General features: G+C 51.4%; 1 protein-coding gene across 3 annotated transcripts in view; it reads right to left on the reverse strand.

Annotated features, from left to right (window-relative positions):
* The window catches only part of Tmem132b (transmembrane protein 132B), a 262,144-nt gene extending 251,835 nt beyond the window's left edge, over window positions 1–10,309 (reverse strand). Inside the window, exon 1 of one of the 3 annotated variants that reach the window (XM_032887118.1) lies at window positions 10,067–10,309. In XM_032887118.1, coding sequence (XP_032743009.1) covers window positions 10,067–10,127 — 61 coding nt within the window. In that variant the 5' untranslated portion in view covers window positions 10,128–10,309. Of the gene's footprint in view, window positions 1–7,187; window positions 7,379–8,436; window positions 10,011–10,066 lie in introns of those variants that run through there. The other 2 variants (XM_032887120.1, XM_032887119.1) reach the window with 2 other exon arrangements.
* Window positions 10,310–10,733: the final 424 nt, after the last annotated feature.

The raw sequence follows: 10,733 nt of genomic DNA on the forward strand, positions 1-10,733 counted from the left end.
AGTATCAGGAAAATAGCTGAAAAATGGAATTTGGCACTCCAGCTCTTGTCTACACAGCTACCAGATACCCGGAGAACCTGTATCAGCTAGACCTCGGTGTGATGTCAAAACAACCACACCCACAGCACAAGTAGAATCTGCCAGATTCCAGTTAAGAGCCAACCTTGTACTTTTTAACCACTTTGCTTTTGGGAGGGTAAAAGACTAACCGAGCCTGGATCCCCTCAACTATCACAAGGATAGTATCAATAGTTACTCCCATCGATCGAAAGCTAACACCGCGTGTGTCATGTCTCATGAATCACCTTGGCTTTACTCCCTTTGCTGGTCTATGCTTGGGGGTCGTTTTTGTTTGCTGTTGGTTTGCTTTTTTGAGACTAAGTCTCATGTAGCCCCCGCTAGCCTGGAACTAACTGTGTAGCTGAGGACGACCTTGAACTCCTGAACCTCCTGCCTCTCCCTCCAGAGCGCTGGGATTGCAGGAATGCACCAGCATACCTGGCTTACTCTTTTTTTTACTCATGCATGTGTGCATGTGCGTGCGCGCACGCGCATGTGTGTGTATGTGTGTGTGTGTGTGTGCATGCATGCGTGTATGCATGTGCATGTGTGTTTGCCAGAAGAGAGCGTCAGTTCCCTGGAGCTGAAGTTACAGGCAGTTGAGAATCATATACATGAGTGCTAGGAGTCAGACTCAGGTCCTCCGTAAAAGCAGCGAGCACTCTTAACCCCTGAGACGTCTCTCCAGCCACTGACTTGGCTTTACACATGCAACCTTCTCTACATGGCTCTGGGGGATATCAAAAAATGCAAGCACCCGAACACACAGGTGAAATTCTACTCCCTACTCTGCCTCCCCAATGCTGGGATTACAAGTGCACACCACTACGCCCTCTGTGTCTGTCTGCCTGTCTGTTTGCTTGCTTGTTGTTTTAACGTGATTCCTAGGCATTGAACTTGGTTCCTTTACCACTGAGCCCCTCTCCCAGCCTACCCAGGGGAATATTCATTGAAGAAATCTAATCAGCAAATCTCAAAAATGCACCCAGGCCACCACAGGTGAAGCTTCTAGCCAAGTCTTAGCCACCCTTTGACGAAACTATTGCAGTAGCCGCTCAGGGTCTCCCTGTCTCCATCCTCACACCGGCCGACATTGCTCATCACCAAAAGGCCTTGCGAGCCTCTAAGCCCTGTCGCCTCCTTGGCCACATTTCCCATTCTTTTTTTTTTTTACCATGTATTTATTTTTGCAATAATGTGTGTATGTATATAGACATGCATATGACTATATTTATGTCTATATACATATGTATATGTGTATACACATTTGTATATGTGCATATACAATATATACATACATATATAATATATACATACATATATAACACATACATATAATATGTACATTTATAATATATACATGTGTGTATTATATATAGATATATAATATATACATATACACATATAGATATATACATAGACACATGTGTGCCCTGGTGTGGAGGTCAGAGGACCTCCTTTGCATGACTCTGTTCTCTCTTCCCATCATGTGGGTTCTAAAGCTCGAACACAGGTATCCAGCTTGGCAGCAAGCTCCCTTCCCCCTAAGCCATCTCAACAGTCCTCAGCCTCTATCTTTATCCTCTCCTCCCTTAGACCTCACTGGCTTCCTTTCCACTCTTTGTCTCTGTGAAGTACATTCCCACCTTGGGACTTTGTATCTACTGTTCCCTCTCCATGTTCCCTACCCAGCCTCTCCCAATCGTCTCCTTAGGCCTTGGCTTGAATGCCACTGTTGGAACCCACTGAAGATGACAAGCTATCTCTTCCTCGCACCCTTGTTTGCAGTGTCTTCTGCAGAACCTCTTATGGGGAAATCACATTCCCAGTTACCAATGGTTTAACATCTGCTGCCTTCATGCCATAGCCTACCTAGATCAGGGACTTTGGCCTGGTGTCATTTGCCTCCAGAAAGTGCAATAAAAATGTGTCAGAATTAATAAGAATGTGCACCAGGGGTGAGGCCGTTTGGAGGAAGGTTGTGAGGGAGATGGTTGGCCGGAGCCAGAAATGAACACTGCTTAGAACTTCCCAATCAGTGCATGTGCATGCATGTGTGCAAGTGTGTGTGTGTGTGTGTGCATTATGTTTGTGTGTGTCAAGATCTTACTATGTAGCACATGCTATCCTGAATCTATATAGTCCAGACTGGGCCAGAACTTGCAGTGATCCTCCTGCCTCTGCCCCCTGATGCTGTGATTACAACCGTGAGCCACTTTGCTGGACCTCAGATCTCGCCACTTCCTGTGGGAACTCCCACACCTGCTAATACTGACAGTGCCTGTCTTTTAAATAGTAGCAACTAAGAGGAAAGGTCTGCGGGTCAGATGGCCATCCCTAGGTGGCCAGAGGATACCGGGAACATCCCTGCCACCACCCCCAGCCACCTGACTCCTTAGCAACCCCAGGAGTGCCTGCAGAGGATAACACACAGCATACAAGGACCCCCAGACGGAGGGCAGGAACCCAGAACTGACCCTGGGGACCAATGCTCACAAGTTCTCCTTCCCCAGCTCAGGAGACTGGGCCAGCCACCAGAGTGGGTTCCCAGTGGGTTAATTAGGCTAAAGCTATGAGACTCTGGGCTCCCAGTGAGGCTCACACTCCATCACCCTCAGTCATAAATCTTGGTGAGCCCGACTAGATCCTATTGATTTCTTATGTAACTATTTTGGGCACAGGGCATGGGGAGAGGGAGGGTATCCATCAGCTAAGAAGCCTGGCATCAGGGAAGGAGTTTGGTTCAAGCACCCCAAATGCAGAACCAGGTGGCTGGGCAAAGAGAAGGCATTGGAATTAAACAGACAGGATGGGGCTTTTCTCTTTCCCCAGGCAAGGGAGCACGTGCCAAGCCTTGGGTGGGAGACGCACTGGATAAACAACGCAATGGCCTCAACTTTGTCCTGTGCCACTAAGCAGGTATTTCTCTCTCCCTCGATTTGCTGTTTGATTCTGAGACTGACAGCCCCTCCCGTGGGACTGAAGCAGCTCTTTTGTCCCCTGTCGCATCCCAAGTGCCCAGTGATGATGAATACGTGATTGTTGGATGAGGAGCGAGCGTGTGAGTGGGCACAGCATCGGAGTCCTTGTGTTGCAGGCACTCTACAAGTGCTACATGCAAGGGGTCTCATTCCTCTGCCTGGGAATCCTCTCCAGGAGTTGGTCCTTCCTAGTAATTTGGGTCTCAGGCCAAAACAAAAACAAAAAAACAAACAAATAAACACATGACTCTCTAAACACATGACTGCAACCATCAAAGAGTAAAGATGAATAAATAAATAGCTAGGAGTATCTCAGAGAGAGAATAAACAGAGGCCAGTGAGATGGCTAAAATAACTTGCTGCAAAGCCTAAAGACTTGAATTCAGGGCTGGAGAGATGGCTCAGGGGTTAAGAGCACTGAATGCTCTTCCAGAGGTCCTGAGTTCAATTCCCAGCAACCCAGCAACCCCATGGTGGCTTGCAACCATGTATAATGGGATCTGATGCCCTCTTCTGGTGAGTCTGAAGAAGCTACAGTGTACTCACAGATATTAAATTAATTAATCTTTCAAAAAGACTTAAATTCAATCCCAGGGCCCTATATGGTAGAAGGAAAGAGCCTACAAATTGTCCTCTGACCGCCACACACGCACTATAGCATCACACATGATAGATGGATAGATTAGATGATTGATTGATAGATAGATAGATGATAGGTAGGTAGATAATACATGGATAAATCAAATATAAAATATACAGAATATAAGAAAGAAACCGTTATTTACTTATTGAGGTTTATTTTTATCATTTTATGTATATGGGCGTTTCGCCTACATGTATGTCTGTGCACGACATGCATGCTTGACGCCCAAAAAGGTGGTGAGCCTCCGTATGGATGCTAGGAATCAAACCCAGGTTTTCTTCAGCAAGAACCCTTAAGCACAGAGCCAACTCTCCAGTCCCAATTCTTATTTACATATATGAATCCCTTGCCTGCATGTATGTCCACGCGACACATATGTGCCTGGTGCCTGTGGAAGTCGAAAGAGGGTGTCAGTGTCTCCTCACTCCAAGAGTTGCTTAAGAACCCCAATAAAGTCTTGCATCAAGAAGCTCCTTGGTGAGTTGGGTGTGGTGTAACCCCGGCTCTCAAGCTCAAGCCTAGCCTCTGCTATATGAAATGCAGAATATTTTTTATGTGCGCATGTATGTGTGCCTGCACATGTATATGCCACAGGTGTCGGAGGAAATCAGAAAATAGCATTGGGGGGTTGGGGATTTAGCTCAGTGGTAGAGCGCTTGCCTAGCAAGCGCAAGACCCTGGGTTCGGTCCCCAGCTCCAGAAAGAAAGAAAGAAAAAAAAAAGAAAGAAAGAAAAAAAGAAAGAAAGAAAATAGCATTGGATCCCCTGGAAATGGCATTACAGGAAGTTGTGAGGAGCCAGCCAATATGGGTGCTGGGAACTGAATTAGAGTCCCACAGAAGGGCAGAGCATGTGCTTTTAAAGGCTAAGCCATCTTTCCAGCCCGAAGGTGTGGCATTTTTTAATAGATAGTTCGTGGCTTGTGGTTCTTCTCTCTGTAGCTTTAACTTTGGGGACAGCCTGACTCCTGCATACCTTCCCCAAGCCTTGTGCTTGGTGGAATCCCCCAGGCCCATTTTGAGATCTTTGGGTTAGTAGTTCAGAGTCAACTTGCCAGATGGCAAAATGGAGTTTTGGAGAAGGCAAGGGGCTAAGCCAATGCTGCCCATATCTCAAACCTGAACGGAGACACAGGTGGCTCCAGTTGGGAGGGAGGGGTTGTTGTTAGTGTGTGTGTATATGTGTGTGTGTGTGTGTGTGTGTGTGTGTGTGTGTGTGTGCCCCATGGATCCTTCTGTCCCCATATACCAACGCTGGGATACAAGCGTGGACCACTACACCTGGCTTTTTGATGCAAGTCCTAAGGAACTCACTCGGGTCTCATGCTTAAAAGCCAAGAACATAACCAATTTAGCCTTCTGTCCAGCTCCTCAATTTTGATGGTTTTGTGTTGTTTGAGTTGGGGTCTCACTGTGTACCCCTGACTAACCCAGAACTTACCATGTGGACCTCACTGACCACAAACTCGATCCACCTGTCTCTGTCTGTTGTGTGCTGGGATTAAAGGTATACGCCACCACACCTGTCGCCATTTGTCTTCTAAATTTCTCTTTTTAAGTGGCATATACTCATGGAGCGTAATAACGGCTTTCATAGACGTTCTCGGATAAATGCACCTGCACTGTGGCCACATTCACGTACCCTCTGCTCTCTCCCCTCCCCTCCCATCATTCCCATCCATTCGATGAAACATCCCTCCTTTCTCTCTCCATATCCCATGTGCATGTATGCTGTGACTCTGTGTACCTATATAAAATGTGGTATCTACAGATGAGAGAAAAATGTACTAGGGTTCTCTCTCTGAATCTGGCTTGTTTCACTTACTGGGATTTTTTTCCATATAAGGAAGGAGGGGGAGACGGCCATGCTAGATGTCCCCAATGTGACCAGCAACTCCACAGATAGGTCTTCCTCACCTGCTCTGTCTTCCCAAATACCCAGCTATAACCAAGCAGCGGGAGCTTCCAACCAGACAGACTTGAGAAAAGACAAGTTTCTCCCAAGCAGAATAGCTCATGAGAGACACAGTTTTCTCCTCAGGAAAAGACACAATCCTAAGTTCCTGGGTCCAAACCAATATTAATGCGCCCAAAAAAATCAGGAACAGCAAGATGACCCGGCGGGTAAAAGCATTTGCTGCACAAGCCAGATAACCTGAGTTCATTCCCTGGAACTCACATAAAGGTGGAAGGAGAGAACTGATTCTCTCTCAAGCTGTCCTCTGACCTTCACATACACACCATGGTAGCCTGTGGTACATCATCAGTTAAAGAGAAATAAGTTATCCAGAAATGAATGCTCATATAGAGATCAGAGAAGTTAAGAGAAACTCTGAGATGCAACACTGCTGGGCACATCTGTGGTTGTGCCTCTCCAGCCTCAGTTTCCCTGTCTGCAAAATGTGGCGATTGTTGCAAACTACTGAATCCACATCTAGAAAAGTCTGGGAATAACCCACCAGCAGAGCCAGCCTATGTCACTACTGATTCAGGGACACCTTTCAAGAGGAAGAAGCAGAGGTTCTAGAGGTGGCTGTCAGCAAAGTGCTTGCAGGCAGGCCCTGAGTTCAATCCCCAACACCCAATCTAAAAAGCCAACACCACTAGGGAGGCAGATACAGGAAGATAGATCCCTTGGGCTCACCAGCCAGACAGCCTAGACTAAGTGGTAAACTCCATGTTCAGCGAGAGATCTCAAAATGCAAGGTAGAAAGTATCATTGAAGAGGACACCTGATATTACCCTCTGACCTCCACATCCAAAGGAGGAAGGGCAGAGCATGAGACCACAGAGGACCAGGATGCAGAGGGCAAGGGTGTGTGGGCGGACCTGCCAATATTGCTTTTTTTTTTTTTTTTTTTTTTTTTTTAAGTATCATTTGGGAGGGTGCACGTGCCATGGCATAGAGATAGAAGTTACATTTGCCTAGCCTTCCCTGTAAGTCCCCTCACAGAGAGACTTAAGCAGAGGCCCCGCCCACATGCAGAGGCGCATGCTCTCTGGTGCTCTTTGAAAAAAAAGCTCTTAGAACCTGCCACACAGTCTGCAACCCCAGAGTCCTGATTCCTGCCAGCACCAGCACCCTTCTGACTCCTGTCCTTATCTTTCAGGTTCCTACTTGGCCCATGTCAAACGGCTATCACTGTCATAGCCTGAGACTCCTTAAGTGGAAAATCCCCTATCAAGCCAAGCCCATGCGTGAGGTTAGAAAGTCCAGGGCAAGCCAGGCTATGGTGGCATCCGCCTTTAATCCCAGCACTGGGGAGGCAGAGGTGGGTGAATTCAAGGCCAGCCTGGTCTACAGTAAGTTCCAGGATAGCCAGACCTATATAGTGAGACCCTGTATCAAATCACACACACACACACACACACACACACACACACACACACACACACACACACCATAGTCCAAGACAATGAGTTGAGAAGACAGAGCTTTAGTCAGTGGACAGGCATCCCAGTTTGAGAGAAATTCACACCCTCTGGCTGGCCTCAGCCTCCTACCTGCAGCAGGGCTGTGCTCAGAGGCGCCCATCTGCTCTGGACCACTTTCTCCCAAGAGCTGCGGGTGATACCTAAGCCCCGCCCCCCTCCTCCTCACAGGCCTGAAGGGAAATGGACTCTCTCCATCCCCCTTCAAACTGAGATCCGGGAGAGAAAAGGCTACCCAGAACTCGGGGCTCTCTGGGAAGGAAACCCTTAAGAACTTTACTGCCTGAGACCACCCTCCGAGACGCCGAGCCAGGAAAGAAGGGGCTCTTTTTTTTTTTTTGTCCTTCGGGTCATGGCAACCGCCGCGCTCTTTGTTGGGTCCAGTCACCGAAGCGGAGCTCCTGAGGAAGCCCCCCACGCCTCCCGGTTCCTGCCACTGACTGAAGGAGGGGTGCCCAGATGATTTACTCTGGGAAGGTCCCCAGTGCCATTAAATCACTGGAGGCTGCGACGGAATTAACATTTTCCCCCATTCCCACCTCCCCACACCACAGGACCACCGCTTCCCAAGACCTGGTGTAATGAGGAACAAATAGACCACTCGCCACTGCGCGGGGCCAGGCAGGACTAAGCAAGCCAACAGCGCCGTCCCTACAATTGCAAACTTGTCACTAGCAAAGCTGGGGGGGGGGAGCCCTACCCACTCCATCCCACAGACACCCTCTCCAAACAAAAGCATCAAGGGTCAACAAAGCAAGGCTTGTCAATTTCCTCCAGGGGACGTGGTCTATAACTGCATCCCTAACTTCCAAAGCCACAGCGTGAACAAGCACGGTTTGAAGGATGGGGGCCCCCTAGTCGCTAAGCCGGAGGATTGGTGCTGACTTCAACCAAGTGCAATTCCGTAAGCTTCAGCCCTCACGAAGCTCCAAGAAGTCCGCCCACCACTCTCCTTCCCGGGGTAGCTGCCCACGCAGGAAGAGGGCACAGGCAACAGAGCGTGTGCTATGGGAGTGCCTCCTTACACTGAACTCTTCCCAAGCCCCTCTCCCAGGGCCTCAGCCAGTCCAAGGTTGATCCAGAAATGATCTAGAAAATGCAGCCAGTTCTAGACGAAGCTGGATAACTCCCTCAACCAACCAACCAACCAACCAACCAAGTGTAGGCAGCTCTTCCAGAAACATCATCCTTGTTTTGGAACTACATATAGACTTAGCAAACTGTCTTTCTCTTTATGTCCCCGGTGGAAACCAGTGGGAAGCCTGGGCAACCAAGGACCCCCCCCCCAAGCATGTAAAACTGTATCAGAAGCTGTGCTTACACCTCCTCGGAGGGCCAGGAATGAGTTCCCAGGGGTGGCACATCCTCTCCTCTACCACAAGCCTCCCAGAGCCATGCACACAGGTTCTTCTGTAGCTGGGTGGGGCTGGCCAGGGTGAGGGGACTCGTTCTGGCTCAAGGCAAGAGACAGGCAGCTTCCTCCCCCAAGGTTGCCCAAAATGGCTTTTGAGCACAGCCAGACGAACGCTGACCCCCGTGGAGAAAGAAAATAGCCACAACACAGCAATTTTCAAGTCCAAGGGACTGTGCACTTTGGCAAAAGGCGGCTCAGAGCTTCCGCTCTGAGGAAATGGCCTGGACCCCCGTCAGTGGCCCTCTTCAGGCCGCAGGGGAATGCCAAGAACTAAGCAGCTCTAGGCTTGCTCATTAACCCGCGCCAAGGAAGAGCCCTTTTTAAGATCAGCGCCATCCTCCAGGGGCTCAGCCAAAGCCCCGGGGCTGACCACCGTCTCTGCAAGGGGAAAGTCTCAGTAAATATTTGGGGTCACTTGAGGTCATCTGGAAGGAAGGCAATATTTACTTTTTCCTATGCACAGTCATCCCTCAAAACAAGTTAGCATCCAGGCTTGCTCCCAAAGTGCGACCTCACCCAGGCAGTCGGAGCCGCAAAGTTGAGGTGGCATTTTCCTTCCGCGTTCTGGGTATCTGTGCGGTCGGTCGGTTTTAAGGAATAGGAAGCGATGCTCTCAGTCTAAAGCTACCTGCTCCCAAAACGTGGGTTTGTTTTAAAGGTCTGGAGAACACAGCCCTCATACGCACATGAACATGGCTCGTGACTGTCGCTTCTTCCCAGCCTTTGGGATTGTCTCCACTTGCCTGGGGTGGGGGAGGGGGTACTGTCATTTTAGGATAAGCTTCCTCTACAACCAACACGTAGCATCACCGAGGTGGCCGAACCTGGCCAACTCCTACCCAGGCTGTAAACAGCATATACCTGGCTATTCTGACTTCCCCATTTGTGGGGTTTAGGCGACAGCTGCGCAGGTGCCAGCCTAGAGCCAGACTCCCCGATTCCGGGGCAAGGGCTCGGAACACCTTCACGTTAAAACATCACTAGGTGCCTGCGCAGACCACGCTACTGGGTCCTACTTGACCACGTATGGGTCAGGGTGCTGGGACGACTCGCGCTCCCACAGGGTGAGCAGCGAGGTCACCTGGCTGCCCACGGAAGCTACTTGGGAGACAGCGGGAGCCACTTGGGGTAGCGGGTGGCTTTGGGAGGCTGGAGACAGGGGGCAATCAGGCGCGGGAAGGACTGCAGCCAAGCCAGACATGGCCAGCCCAGACGACCTCCAGGCCCCGCAGGTGTCCAGACAACAGGACAGCAGACCACGGACACTGGGCCACTACATCTCCCGCAGACCTCGGGGCCTGGGTACCGGGCATCGTGAGAAGGGGGATTCCGGGGAGCCCTGCCTGTGGCTCCCGGAGCCCCAAAAGGATGCGAAGGGCAGCTGGGACTGGAGAGGAGGCAAAGGAGACGCGCGCGGGGTTTGGGCCACCCGGGGCTCCCCAGACCCGCCAAGAGCAGGAGGCGGCGGCCGCCCGGGACTTGGGACCCAGGCAGCAACTTTGCGCGCGGGGTCGGGGAGGGGACGCGGCCGCGTTACCTGCGCAGCGGAGCGCGCTCAGCGCCAGCAGCAGCCCGAGCGACGCGGCCGGGGCCCGCATGGTCCTCCCGGGAGCCGGCGCCGGGCTCCGCTCGCTCCTGCGCGCCGCCTCCTGCACCTCTCAGCTCCGCGCTCGGCCGCCGGCTGCAGACGGCGCCTGGCTCAGCGCGCGCCCGCCCTGCACTTGGCCCGAGTTGCGCGGCCCCCGCCGGCGCCGCGGCTCCTGCGCCCCAGCGCGCGTCCCATCCCGCCGCCGCCTCGGCCAGCGCCAGCTGCCGGCCGCCCCTCCAGCCAGCTCGAGAGTGAGCGAGCCGAGCAGGGAGGAGGGGAGGGAGGAGGGAGGAGGAGGGGAGCAGCCAGGAGGGAGGAGGAGGGAGGAGGACAGGAAAGGAGGAGGAGGGAGAAGGGGAAGGGAGGAGGGAGGAGGAGGGAAAAGGAGGAGGAATGGGGCTAGAAGAAGAGGGAGGAGGATGGAGTTAGGGAGGGAAGGAGATTAGAGGAGGAAGGGAAGAGAGGAAGAAGAGGAATGGGGTATAGGGCAAGAGAAAGGAGGAGCATGCCCAAGAGATGTTAAAGAATAGAGAAAGAGGAGGCAGGGAGGTGCCTTTCGTCCCTCCTCCCCCCCCCGGGGGGGGCAGACACCAAGCGGCCACCCAGCGGTTAAGCG

Source organism: Rattus rattus, chromosome 16, assembly GCF_011064425.1.
Source record: "Rattus rattus isolate New Zealand chromosome 16, Rrattus_CSIRO_v1, whole genome shotgun sequence".
Lineage (NCBI taxonomy): Eukaryota > Metazoa > Chordata > Mammalia > Rodentia > Muridae > Rattus > Rattus rattus.